The 14332-nt window shown below is 41.7% G+C and overlaps 5 protein-coding genes across 5 annotated transcripts; all 5 read right to left on the reverse strand.

Moving 5' to 3' along the window:
- Window positions 1-606: 606 nt before the first annotated feature.
- LOC134178682 (uncharacterized) lies at window positions 607-2613 on the reverse strand. The gene has a single exon (XM_062645566.1). It carries the CDS (start codon window positions 2550-2552, stop codon window positions 1077-1079), a length of 1476 nt encoding a protein of 491 aa, XP_062501550.1. The 5' UTR covers window positions 2553-2613; the 3' UTR covers window positions 607-1076.
- A 462-nt stretch (window positions 2614-3075) lies between these two features.
- LOC134178830 (uncharacterized) lies at window positions 3076-5527 on the reverse strand. The gene has a single exon (XM_062645734.1). The coding sequence runs from the start codon at window positions 5513-5515 to the stop codon at window positions 3305-3307; it is 2211 nt and encodes a 736-aa protein (XP_062501718.1). The 5' UTR covers window positions 5516-5527; the 3' UTR covers window positions 3076-3304.
- A 1334-nt stretch (window positions 5528-6861) lies between these two features.
- Window positions 6862-8972, reverse strand: LOC134178804 (uncharacterized). Its single transcript, XM_062645704.1, has one exon. The coding sequence runs from the start codon at window positions 7666-7668 to the stop codon at window positions 7027-7029; it is 642 nt and encodes a 213-aa protein (XP_062501688.1). The 5' UTR covers window positions 7669-8972; the 3' UTR covers window positions 6862-7026.
- On the reverse strand, window positions 7813-9039 carry LOC134178803 (uncharacterized). The gene is made up of 2 exons (XM_062645703.1): window positions 8713-9039; window positions 7813-8640 (listed from the first exon to the last, which is right to left on the reverse strand). Exons 1-2 carry the CDS (start codon window positions 9037-9039, stop codon window positions 7813-7815), a joined length of 1155 nt encoding a protein of 384 aa, XP_062501687.1.
- A 1441-nt stretch (window positions 9040-10480) lies between these two features.
- LOC134178675 (uncharacterized) lies at window positions 10481-12736 on the reverse strand. Its single transcript, XM_062645559.1, has one exon. It carries the CDS (start codon window positions 12713-12715, stop codon window positions 10625-10627), a length of 2091 nt encoding a protein of 696 aa, XP_062501543.1. The 5' UTR covers window positions 12716-12736; the 3' UTR covers window positions 10481-10624.
- Between the last annotated feature and the right edge of the window lie 1596 nt (window positions 12737-14332).

Here is a 14332-nt window from a genome sequence, read left to right on the forward strand (position 1 = left end):
GCATGCGTGTGTAACTCATTGTACGCAATTATTCAAACATGTGTGACTACTGATCGAGACGGAGTGATGCCGCCAACCATATTAACTTACGCACCCACACACGCACACGCACACGCACACGCACACGCACACGAACACACACACACACACACACACACACACACACACACACACACACACACACGCACACGCACACGCACACTACATACATGCACTACATAAAGTATGACGATCACGACTAATTATTAACTAATGCTACATACCAAACTGTCACTAAAGTATTTATTGTACAAGTCAGACAAATGCATCAACGCATGGACAAGAGAATCGTCTGACTTGAATAATTAGCAACCCGTCTTACAACAGGCTGAAAGGTTAAAGTGTTTTTAAGTAATTGTTCCGTGCTTTAAAGACTTGCATGCTATGATTAAAATTTTGTATTTCTTCAGTGAGGTGCAAATGCATTACTTGTATACTTGTATGCATGTATTAACGTCTGAAAGCAATTAGTTTGCTTTCAAATTCTATTAACATAAATGAGATGGTAAAACTGACGACGTTGATGCTGGGTTTCATTTTACAAAGCAAGCCATTGTGCACACTCAAATAACTTTTATTAAATAACAAACTATTAAAAAAAGTGTAGTTGAAAACGTACAGCATTATGCTATTAGTCACTTCTCAGTTGCTTAATACTAACTGTCTTTGTGTTTCCAGACGTAAAATTGTTTTAAACTATTACCGTACGCATTTGTCAATCTCCAAAGAAAGTGATCTTCGGTCTGTGATATGCACAGTTCGTCCATTCTTGCACTGAATAGGATCAAAGACATTTCTGGACATGCTGAAATATGCACGCAGTAGAATTTGTCTACTTGAGCTTGGTAGGATGCAGACTTAACTTTGGGATTCGTGGACGGTTCCATGGAATAAGCCGATTTCGAGAGCATGTGCTAAACGTTTTTATACTCAAATCAATAGATTAACAAAAAATAAATCAATAATAATCATTATTCCATCCATATCGAAAAGAACGAGCATTTGGAGTCCAACTGCCAATGATCGTTCGGGTATCCCTACCAAACCGTTATCGTCTTCCTCTGTTTGAAGTCTCGACTCCAAAGTTTCGTTCTTCTCTTGTCACGATTTGCAGTAGCTAAAGCCGATTTAAATTTTTTTGATTTTTTTGTTTCTTTGGTAAGTGCTTGAGATGTGGTGGCAATCTGACACCGTAACGTAGAACAAACATTGACTGCAGCCATCATGATGACCTCTCTCGGTATTTTACTATTTGCTGCTGCTCGTTCGAGCATATGTTGACTTAACTTTGTAAAATCAACTTTTGCAACCATGTTTGCAATCTCATCTCTAGTTATCTGCATGACATCTTGAGGAATTTCCAGCATTTCGCTTAAGGCCTCAAATGGCGCGTCAAAAGACTCTCTGCTGCACCAATCGGTAGACTGCACAACTCGCACGAAGTTAGATGGAGTCAGAGATCGGCGTCGAGCTTGCACAAAAAGGTAGCGGTCTGTTAATTTCTGTACACAATCGGCAAGATGGCTGTGATTGGCCTCAGTCACTTTGTTTAGTTTTATTATTGCGTTTGGTTTCAACCGGTAAACAACTGCGTCTTCGTCTTCGATGTCTGCAAGTTCGTTGTATATGCTAGCACACAAAGAATACAAACGACCAGCATATGACAGTGCATGTGTGGTGACAAACTCCAGAGCGTTAACAAACCAAATTGGGGCTACAGCATACGGGCATAATGCTGATGCCTCGTCAGGAACGTAACTCATAATTGCTTTAAATGCTTTGAGCAAAGTTTTAGGGCTTGCTGCCGATGGAAGACAAGAGTAGTAAGAATAGAGAGAGTTGTTTACCGTCTGACCTCCGTTGTGGTAATAGCTGATGATAGAACCGGCACAAACAGTTGACACAGACGTAATCATCGACATATCACATCCACTTTGTTGCATTTTCTCCAGAATTTGTTTCATCCAGGGAATAGGAAGATTTTCTAAATTCAGAGACTTACAAAGCTTGTCGGTAGGCCCACTTTTGTCTTCATCATACGATTTGAAGTGACGTACTGCCGCTTCCATGCATTTCTCCGTCACTCCTTCTCTCTCTGCAACAACTCCGATGTCAGTACAGTTGTACAGAATGGTTAGGCATCTTGTTAGTTTGTGTTTTGTTAGTTTTTTTAGTTTGTCTCCACAGATCTCCTCCAAGTTGTTGTGTCCGGACATTTGGAGATACGAAGCAGCGCAGAGCACGTGAGCGATGTTCGACTCGTCGAGTCTGTCTTGGATTGATATGCCGTAGCAAAAGTCGACGATCGATTTCATCGTGTCGTAGTTACCCGGCATGTTGGATAGATCGACTCGGTTGGCGTCTTGCATCCCCGACTGCAGCAAACCTCGAAAGTAGTCGCAACGTGACGCCATCACTACACCGTGCACCGGCAACTGCTTATCGACAATTTGTATCGTGCAGTCGCACAACAGACCACTCAAACGCATTGTTTGAAAAGATTTCGGATCCATTAGAAGTGTGTTGGACGAAGCAGAGAAACCTTGAGGTTGTGGTCACCCTTGACGGTATTGTTTCTACCAGACCTGTTCAAATATAGTCAAATATAGTCAAATATAGTCAAATATAGTCAAAAACACGAGACTTAACTTGCAGTACTTGTTCACTTTCTTGTGTTCTGGTCCGTTTAAATTCAAATACAGCGGTACACAGTCCCGTATATACACGTAATATTATTTTTAGGTGCGTTGCTACGTACGTTTTCAGGTTGCCCAGGAGACCCCAAACAGATAGATTGTACACTAGCGAAAGAAACGCCAACTCACATAAACGGTTTTCCGTTTTTGTGGTAAAGATACCTATTAATGTCAACTAATTTTATAGTAAATTTTAACCTAAATACATACAGCAGAAAGTCAACAAAAACATGAAGAAACCCTTGTTCGGACGCTCATGCAGAGTCTTCGCACATGCACGAAGACGTATTATTTATAGAACACGTAGATTGTTTGTACACAGAGTTATCTACAGGCAGCCATTAAATTGCTAAACGTGTGTACTAGAAATAACAAGCAGACGAATGCTAATCCCAACATGAAGTAGATGATGAACAATGCCACGATTTACATCTATAACGTGCGACCACTGGCTTGTAAAATACGTTGTCTTTAATAAGTCCTTAGGTAGATCTACTCGTATAGCAGCTAACGCGCTTTACAAGTCACACACTTGCAACTTTGTGATCATCTTCCTCGTTGGGTGGAATTCAGTGCCGTCTCTTCCATTGTACCAGTCGTTGCTCCGCTGGATTTAGTGACGGCACGAGTAAAGAATCAGTGAACTGGTCGTAGATCACAAATGGAGGTTTGGATCTGCTGACGCGATGTCCTAATTTGGTTTTATCATACCAAGCGTTCCAATATTGAACAACATCATCGCCCTCATCATTTAGTGACAAAATGTATGCAGGTCTTACTCCAATTTCCGTTTTGGCTGTGGGTGGAAGCTCTCCGCGTTTGCCCACTTTGCGAGAATTGCTAAGTGAACGTGATTCAAATTCAACCGTCATGTCGAGTGTTTTGGCAGCGTCTCGCTCGTTACCAACCGCAGATACTCGTATAGTCAATGTCTGGTCTGAGTGTGAACACTGCTGAAATCCATAGCCATGGTAACGTAATGAAAGCGGACCTGCGACCATCCATGATCCTTGTAACTGTTCGTAAGACAGTGCCATTAGCCTGTTTTGTTTGATTTGGGCTTCATTCTTTAGGTCTTTCAAATGCATTGGTTCTGATTTATATGATATTATTGCATCCTGCTGCTTTAAAATTACGGTATCTTTCCTTTTTAGCTCATTTTCCAGTCTGCTTATCCTATTCGAGCTCTCCCTCTTCTGTTGGATAAACTGTAGTTGCGCTTGTGAAAGATGGCCTTTAGTTTGTTGCAGCTCATCTCGGAGACGCGAGCAAAGTTTGACTGCTGCATTCATAACAACATGATCCGGAATGTGCACATTCTTTGAAGCTCTTTCCAGTGCTTCTTGGCTTACCATGGTAAAATCAATTTCTTGTATTGCACTCATATGCACAGAGTGATCTTGGATCATAACCCATTTACAATTATGCGGATTTGCCTTAAGATCTCTTTCTAGAAGCTTTTCGAAAGCCTGGAAAGGCACTTCAAAAGAAGTGCGTGAAGACCAAACGCTCGAGTTCAGCACTTGAGCAAACTGACTGCTGTTCATCAAACCCTGTTCTGATTGATAACAGAGATATTGATCAACCAGTGATCTTACCGCATTGCAACAATGATATTTGTTTTTCTTTGCCAAATTGTTCAATTTACTCATCACACTAGGTTTGTACATCTTCACATCTTCGAGAGTCAGTCGAATGTAGCTCTCTGCGCAAATAGCTGCTAGTCGTTCTACAGCACTGCAGATAAACTGAGATGAGAAATGAAGAACTGAAGCAAACCAGCTAACCGTCACTGTAGGAATAACCAATGAAAGTGCGTCATCTGCAATCTTCGCTAGAAAGCGTTCGAAGAAATTCTTGAGGTCAGCTTCCTGAGTGTCAGAAGATATGGGATTTAGGTAAGAAATTAGACCAAATGTTGTGTCATCAACAGCTGTTGCTGCTGCTGATGATGATGATTCTTGTCCCTGTGTTGTAGAAGCGAGTTGTAGGTCTGTAGCTTCGTGTGTGGACACGGTATTGCATTTGGATGGTAATGTCATACCTACAGCAGAAAATACATATAACGTAGATATGCTTCCAGATCCTGAGTCAAACGTCATAAGATCAAGCGTTGGCTTTGATAGACATGAGTAGTGCTGCATAATACAGTCAAGGAATCTTGCAGCAAAATATGTCCGCAAGAGTGGACTACACCCCTTGGCTTGCATAGAATCCATGATTTTGATTACCCACTTGACCGGAAGTTTCTTCAGTCCAGCAAACCATTTTTGTGCCCTTTCTAATGGAAACCAGGACTTGCCCATTTTTGCAAACTCTCGATTCCAGTATTGTACAGCTCCTTGTATACATAATGACGTCACGTTTTCAGCCTCGGCTGCAACCACAACGTCCCAACAACTGACTAAAATCTCGATGCTGTTATTGGCATCACGCGTCAACATCTCAAGTTTGTCTTTGCATACACTACCGAGACTGCCGGGTTCCGACATCTGCAGGTAACTTGAAGCACATGTCACGTGACCTATGTTTCCGGTGGTGATTTTGTCCCCGATGGGAATCCCGTAACAAAAGTCAGCCACTAGACTCATGGTGTTGGAGCCACCTGGCAGAAGGTCGAGTTTTACAAACGAATCGTCGCTCATTCCCGATCGCTGAAGACCTCGAAAGTATTCGCAATGGGCTAGAAGAGGAAATCGATGAAGATGAAAGTCTTTGCCTCTGACCTGCACAACGAGGTCGCTAAACTCGCCTGAGCTTCGCAAACTGCGGTAGTTCATAACAAAATTTGTGACCTCAACAAACAGCAGAACAGGAAAATTTAATATCAACAATTATGTGGAAATCATTAGCTATATATATATATATATACATACATGTAGGAGTAAAGTATACAACTTCCGGCGGAAAACGGAAAAGAGAAATTACCATATTTACGTAGTTTTTAGTAAGTAGATATGAATTTTATTTTTGAGTACATTGCACATATCTACTAATTAGCTAAAACATGCAAAGGTCGACTGTATTTGCTTAATTAAAAATGTTTTTCTAGAAGTTGTACATGTCGGAAAACGCTATAGAGGTCATTGTTTTGTTTGGTCTAGTCTAACTAAAACGATTAGCAATCGTTGAGTCTGAATGAGATGTTCTTCACTGATCCCTGCAATGTCACGTATTGCAACTGAACTAAGCCAGATTTCTTACGCATGCAGATAGCTCGTACATTTGACATACTGAATCGTAAATTTTCTAAACGTTTGTTACGTCATTATATATAGTATTACATTGTGCTGCAATAATTAAATTTAAAGATGCTTCTAATATAGTTAATTAATAATGTAATATGTAAATGTATGCGTGTGTGCTTGTGAGTGCGTGGGTGCGTGTGCGTGCGTGTGCGTGTGTATGTGCGAGTGCGTGCGTGCTCGCGGTGCTAGAGTGCATTTGGAGAATAAAAACATCCGGGATCTTGCAGGGTTACAGGTTCAAGTCACAGTGATGGCATAATTTCCTCAAGCAAGAAATTTACACACAATTGCTTCTCTCAACTCAGGAGTATACATGAGTACCTGGTCATTGACTGGGGTGGACATGACCGCTGGCTTGGCAGTAACATCATGCAAGTAACAGACGGGTACTTGTGAGCCTTGGTGTCCAGTCCCAGAGCTGCGCCATAGTCAGTGTGATGACTCGGAGTCTCCGGCCAAGCTCCAGGTGGATTGTAGCGCTGGCCCTAAGCCTCCACGTAGCGAATGGAGGCCCTGTCTCTAGAGGCCGGAGGAGCTATCTCCGCAACTGACCCTATGGCCGACGTGGAATGACGTGGAGAGCTTGACATTTGTCTATTTGTGCGTGCGTGTGTGTGTGTGTGTGTGTGTGTGTGTGTGTGCGTGCGTGTGTGTATGTGCGTGCGTGCGTGAGTGTCCGCGTGCATTCCATAAAAAGAAGTGTGCGACACTGTGTGTGCACTCAAAAAAATTAAAATGGACGTGTGTGTGTGCGTGCGTGCGCGTGTGTCACTGTGTCACCGTGCGGGCACGCGTGAGCACATGTCCTGAAATCTAATTCGCAACAATATATTGTCTAAAAATAAAACATAAAATTAACAACATGTGCAGCATAGCATGTAAAATATATAAATAGGTTCTCGTATACCCTAGACACAGTTGCACATGCGATAAAACAGCCGTTGATCAAAACTAGATTACAACACCGACATGGCGTCGACAGACTGACAGTTATAATACATGTACATGCAATGCTACAAATAGCATGTTTGTTTGCGAAAAGTCTATGTTGAAACGTCTAATGGAGATTTAGTCCATTCCAAGAGTTCTCTTGTCGAATATGTGGACGGCCATGGAGAAAATATACGATCATCGATTACATCATACACTAGATAGGAAGGAATGTTTGCTCCACTGCATGCTGATCCCATCCTTTCATACCAAGTTTGCCACGTGTACTGGCTATTGACATGAGCATCACGTCCAGGACTTTTATCCTTTATCAACGGTAAAATGTATGCTGGTCTTACGCTGAATTCACAAGATTCCGCTTGCTCTGTAGAGCGATGTACGCCAGAATGATTTGACTTAGCTGTTACTGTAAAGGAAATCGTTTCATTCTTCTTTTGTTTCTGAGCCTGGGTTATGTTTAGAGACAAAGATAATGAAGAACGTTCATACCCCCAAAAGCCTGAATTGATTGTCGTTCTTGGATCTGTGTAAGTCCATGTACCGTCCAACCGAGGAAACAATTCTAGCTCATTTACTCTAGTCTCTGTTTCACGAAGTAGGCCTTGCAGCTTAACCATGTCTTGTTCGTGCCGCTCTCTCTCACATTCGATTTGATGCTCCCTAGCGATCCGGTTTGTTTGGCTTTCACTGAGTTCTTTCCTAAGTCTAGAGCAGACTTTAACGGCAGCTTCCATAGTAACTCTACTGGGAATGTGACTATTTTCCGACGCTCTCTCTAGTGCATCTTGGCTGAGCTTGGTAAAATCTATTAGTTCAATTATTTTCGTGACATTATCTTCTACGATCGAGTCATTTTTACTTTCATTTGATTGCAACAGTTATTCCATTGCTTCAAACGGAGAGTCAAACGATGAGCGACATGTCCACAACGTTGACTGCAAAACTTCCGTAAATTGAGCGGCAGAAATTGTGCCTCGTTCTGCGTGGTAATTGAGATAATAATCAGATAGCTCTATAACACTGTTAGAGTATTCGTATCCATTGGTGTGAACACGATTGTTTAGATTTGCCATCACTCTAGACGTCAATTCAATAACGTCCTTCCCAGTAAGTTGATTGTAGATTTTTGCACACAAGGCTGTCAACCTTTCTTCGCTTTGGGTTACAAAAGCTGAAGAAAACCGTAAAGCGGACGACAACCAACTGGCTGTAAAAGTTGGTATTTCTAGTGTCAACACATCATCTGGAAGGTAGTACACAAAAGCTTCAAAACAACTATTGAGAAGACTTTCCTCAGCATCAGGCAAATGATAACGTGAATAGCAATCACTTGTAGTAGTTTCATTAGAAGACAGAGCTAAGTCTTCAGCTTTCTGTTTTTTTGAGTCAACTAAATCTTTCTCAGAGGAAGATGTGGCGGCAGCTGTAGAACGATCAGAAACCTCTGGTGAGCAAGACAGAAATGGTACCTCTATAGCATTAGGGGGCTCTGCTACAACTATAGGTTCACTTAAGCTTGTTGCGTACACAGAGTTCGACGTAGCACTAGCAGTGTGAAAAGATTCTGTCTTTCTCACATCGAAAAAACACTGCATTATAAAATCAATGTATCCTGCAACAAAGTACGTACATAAAGAGCTGTAGCAACTTCTGGTTAGCATCAAGTCAATGATAGCAGTCGTCCAATTAACTGGAAGTTTCTTCAACTGTGACAACCACAAAGATGCTTTTCCTGATTGCCAATTTGTGGTAAACGTATTCCATGTCTCTAAGTTTACCTTACACCAATGCTCAACTGCCGTCTCCACACAAAACGTACTGACTCCTTCTGCTTGAGCAACTTCAGCAATTTCAGCACAATTCACCAATATTTCCAAACAATTAGAAACATCACTTGTTAATTTCTTTAGCTTAGATTGACATATTTCACTAAGATTACCAGATCCCGACATCTGTAAATAGATGGCTGCACACGTCACGTGACCAATATTTTTAGTTGTCAGTTTGTCGTCAATAGAGACCCCATAACAAAAATCGGCAATCGCTATCATCGTATCATATCCGCCGGGTAAATGATCGAGTGTTAGCAAAGCGGTATCACTCATACCTGATCGTTGGAGACATCGAAAGTAATTGGAACGCGCAAAAAGTGGAAACCGGTGGAGATGCAACTGTTGGCCACCAATTTGCACGGTCAAATCGCTGAATTCGCCGGAAGAACGCAGCCCTCTTTGATTCATCTCGACTTCTAGACGAGCTGGGTACGACACAACATGTAGAAATCAACTAGTCAATTTAGGAGGCGTGGTTAGAAATAACAGAGTTTAGCAAAACATGATCTGTACGGGAGACTGCTAATGAGATATTTAGATCCCAAATCTTATAAAGTATCACTTTACCTACGTCATTACTTCTAGGTAAAGTGTACAGTACTTGCGTCTAAGACCGAGAAAGTCCATTCGGAATTTCCACAATGAGTTTACATATGGGATCACCAACTGCAATACCATCTCACGTGAGACACCTATATATATATATATATATATTATTTAACTTTCAGTTTGAATGTGACCGACAACGACTAGCTTGCAAACAATTATTCTAATGCTGCCTTGCCTTTTAGAGAATAGAGAATAATGGTTTGTAACTAAATTATTTACTTCGTTAGTAACAACACTATACTTCAGTCACAAACTGCCATTCTGCATTTGTCTCTCCAGAAACGTATACACCGTACTTAATTAATTAATTAATTAAAAAGAAACCAGACAGCACTTGCCATGGAGACCGCAAACCTGCGCCAAGGCAGGTCAGTTTCCCAAACTCTAGAATACCATTAACAATCGTTTCCATGGCAACTATTTCAAGGGCCGTTTGTGTGCATCCTATAGCGTGTAGTACATACACCATTAAAAGACATCATCTGTTCATCAGTACGTACAGTACCTGCACGGAAATGGTATGTGTGTGCAGAAACGATATCAAGAGTTATAGCGCACATTAGTTCCTTCTTATTTTGTTTTTTTAATTTTTTAAGACGCAGATCCGGATTAAAACTAATCAACTGTTTCTTTACCAAAGCTATAGATCACCACCAAATTTTATCAAAATCCATCCGCATGTTTCTAAGTAACCTTTCCTACAAACCAGCAAATCAACAAACCAACATTACGAACCAACAAACTAACGCCGACGAAAACATACCTCATTAGCAGCTTTGTGTCTGTGTGTGTGTGTGTGTGTGTGTGTGTGTGTGTGTGTGTGTGTGTGTGTGTGTGTGTGTGTGTGTGTGTGTGTGTGTGTGTGTGTGTGTGTGTCTACGTGTGTGTGTCTGTGTGTCTACGTGTGTGTGTGTCTACGTGTGTGTGTGTGTGTGTGTGTGTGTGTGTGTGTGTGTGTGTGTGTGTGTGTGTGTCTACGCGCGCGCATGCGTACACGTTATTAATCCAATTCACAAAACCGCATCACTAAAACAAACAAAAAATAAAACAAACAAAAAACAAATCAATTAATTTTTACTGCTACATGTGCACTAGATTCGTGCTTGCATACCATAATAGTGGTACATATTAGATCTAATAAAACAGCCGTTGAGCAACAATCAGTACATAGCAATAACAAATCGATAGCTACATTATGAAATGTTGACAAACTCCGTATTTGTTTTACAAAAATTGTTTTCTAAATGTCCTATGGAAATTTAGTCAAACGTACAAGTCTCCTTTCCCCGAAACCTGATGACTGCAGCGGTGGAACAAAAATGCAATCGTCGCGTAGATCATACACCAAGAAAGTAGGCATCTGTATCCTATCCCATGGTTCTGCTGTCGTTTGATACCAGTTGTCCCATACGTGCTGGCTACTGACATCAGCATCACCTTTGTCATTTCTCAATGGCAAAATGTATGCTGGTCTGACGCGAGTGTAACTCGACTGTCTCCTCGGTCTCCCTCTAGAGAGATCGTGTTTCAACTTACTGGTAGCTGTTATTGTGAATGAAATCATGTTAGTATCCTCTTGTTTGTGAGGCTGAGCTATGTGTAGAGAAAAATCAGTTTTTTGTTGATGATGAAAGCGAGCCGGAGCATCGAATAGCGTTCTAGAAGTCCATGTACCGTTCAACCGGCGGAACAATTCTAGCTCATTTACTTTAGCCTCTGTATCATGAAGTAAGCGTTGTAGTCTAGCCGTCTCTTGTCGGTAAGACTCAAAATTTGCTTGGGATCGATGGAGTTCATTCCTAAGTCTGGAACAAACACGAAGGGCAGCTTCCATTGTAGCTCTACTAGGAATGCGACTGTTTGTCGACGCTCTCTCTAGTGCATCTTGGCTGAGCTTGGTAAAATCTATTAGTTCAATTATTTCGGTTACAGTTGTTTGTAAAATTAGACCACCTTGACTTTCATCTGATTGCAGCAGTTTCTCCAAGGCCTCGAACGGAGAGTCAAAAGATGAACGAGAGCTCCACAACGTTGACTGCAAAGTTTCTATAAATTGAGCGGCCGAAATCGTGCCTCGTTCTGCGTGGTAATTGAGATAATAATCAGACAGCTCTGTAACCTTTAGCATGCTAAAGTCTTTATATCCATTGGTGTGAACACAATTGTTTAGATTAGCCATCACTCTAGACGTAAATTCAATAACGTCTTTTCCGGTAAGTTGTCTGTAGCTTTTTGCACACAAGGCTGTCAACCTTTGTTCGCTTTGGGATACAAACACTGAAGAAAACTGTAAAGCTGACGATAACCAACTGGCTGTAACAGTTGGTATTTCTAGCGTCAACGCATCATCTGGAAGGTAGGACAAAAAAGCTTCAAAGTAATTTTTGAGAAGACTTTCCTCAGTATCAGGCAAAAAATGACAACGTGAAAAACGAGCATATAAGGTAGTTTCACTAGAAGAAAGAGCTGACGCTTCAGCTTTCTGTTTTTCTGAGTCAACTAAAGCTTCATCTTTCTCAGAGAAACATGTGGCAGCAGCTGTCGAATGATCAGAAACCTTTGATGAGCAAGAGAAAGATGGGATCTCTATAGGATTTGGCGGCTCTGCCATAACTATAGGTTCACGTGTTCCGTCCACGTTGCTCAGCGTGGCATAAGGAGATGCTGTCTTTCTCACATTGGTAAAGCACTGCATTATAAAATCTATGTATCCTGCAACAAAGTACGTACTCCAAGCACTGCAGCAATTACTGGTTTGCATCAAATCAATGACAGCAGCCGTCCAATTAACTGGAAGTTTCTTCAACTGCGACAATCGCAAAGATGCTGTTTCTGATTGCCTATTTGTCAACTCATTCCATTTCTTTGCCTGTATTCCTATACACCAATGCTCAACGGCAGCCTTCACACAAAATGTACTCACTCCCTCTGATTGAGCTACTTCTGCAATTTCAACACAATTCACCAATATATCCAAACAATTAGAAACATCACTTGTCAATTTCTTTAGCTTAGATTGACATATTTCACTAAGATTATCAGATCCAGACATCTGTAAATAGAAGGCTGCACACGTCACGTGACCAATATTTTTAGTTGTCAGTTTGTCCTCAATAGGGAGCCCATAACAAAAATCGGCAATCAAATTCATCGTATCATATCCGCCGGGTAAATGGTCGAGAGTTACCAAAGCAGTATCACTCATACCTGATCGTTCTAGACCTCGAAAGTAATCGGAACATGCAACAAGTGGAAACCGGTGGAGATGCAGCTGTTGGCCACCAATTTGGACGGTCAAGTCGCTAAATTCGCCAGACAAACGCAGCTCGCTCTGATCCATCTCAACGCAACAATAGCTAGACTAGACTCCCACGTGGCGACACGACACAGAGAAATCAACTAGTCAATAAAAGAGGTGTGGTTCTCTGATAGAGTCGAGATACTATTATTTTAGATCGCAAATCGTACAGTGCCATTACTTCGCCTACGTCACGTCATTAGTAGGTAGTCTATAGACCGAGAAAGGCCATTCCACTGAGAAGTGTTATGTACGTACGCGATCATCAACTACGCATCTCACGTGACTTTGAATGTGACTGAAACAACGTCTCGCTTGCTAATTCACAATGTGGGATGTTTCTGCCAAAGAATTCAGAATATGGTTTGCACGTAAAGTTTTACTTCCTTACATAATTAACAAAAATACTCTAACCTGAAACATTTTATATAAACATGCAGGCAGTACTTTAGATAATTATGAGAGAAACTGGACTGTAGACGGCACTCGGAAAGCGCAAACCTCCGCCAAGACAGCTCAGTCTTTGCAATGCCATTATCAATCGCTGCTATGCATATGCCAACTGTTTGAAAGGCTTTTGTGTTCAAAGTGGCCAAGGGACAGTCACGTGTCAATGGTGGGTGCAATGAAAACTGTTTCTGACGTTTCTCTCTGCACGCTCACGTACAGTCCGGCAGTCACGAAGCAGAAAAAATTAACGCTTCGCTAGAGTTCGGGATGTCCACGTGTATAGTGGTGCGTCATCTGCTAACGTCGTACGTGTCATCACCCACGCAAATCTTCTCGCCATCTGACATTATTCCCACGTTCTCTAGTACTCGCGCCCAAACTAGCGGTGCGAGTCCAGTATATCGCCAACCTCGTTTTGCACTTCTCTACTGTGTCAATTGGTCTATATGGAGGCTCCATAGGCGAGGGGAAACGAGAAACTATAGTTTGGGGATACTCGAGTCAGTGATCGATTGCCAGACTCCGTAAATACACGGTCTCCCCTCGTCCGGCTCGGACCCCTAACCACGTCCTTTTGTGTTCACTATAGACCGTAGATACACAATTTCAATGCCTTTTTATGGATATTATATGGGTGTGAAGGAGTGATATCGAGTGTCGTCTCACTTCGTCGAAGTTTCAAGCGGGGCCAACCGCTTGAGAGAGGACCCGGATCCAGCTTATCCCAAAGACTAATCAATTGTTCTTCTATTAAAACTATATCATTTCCAAATTTTATCCACAAGTTTTAGAGTAAACCTGCTTACAAAGCAACAAACCAACGCTCATGAAAACATAATAACATGCATCAGGAAACTACATTACACTAATACGGGATACTTTGTACTGTGCTCGAGACAAAATACTTAGACTACATACCCGTAGTAGTATAGTACTCCTTCCCGGCCAAAACACCAGCTGCTCAGCTAGAAGAACGGAGTAGCTGGCTGCTGGCTGCTGGCTGCATGCATTTTATCGAGTCCATTTTGGGGTTCTGATCAGTAAGCAGACACACTGTATATTTGTATTTCCCGGGCACTCCTGGTGTCCATGCTAGTACTATTTAGTATAAAATACACAAAAATACAAAACAGCAACGTCTCGCAAAACTTACATACAGTAACACACATAGGATACCATACAACAACCGCTAACTAATCATGCAGACTA

Source organism: Corticium candelabrum, chromosome 4 (genome assembly GCF_963422355.1).
Source record: "Corticium candelabrum chromosome 4, ooCorCand1.1, whole genome shotgun sequence".
Classification (NCBI taxonomy): domain Eukaryota; kingdom Metazoa; phylum Porifera; class Homoscleromorpha; order Homosclerophorida; family Plakinidae; genus Corticium; species Corticium candelabrum.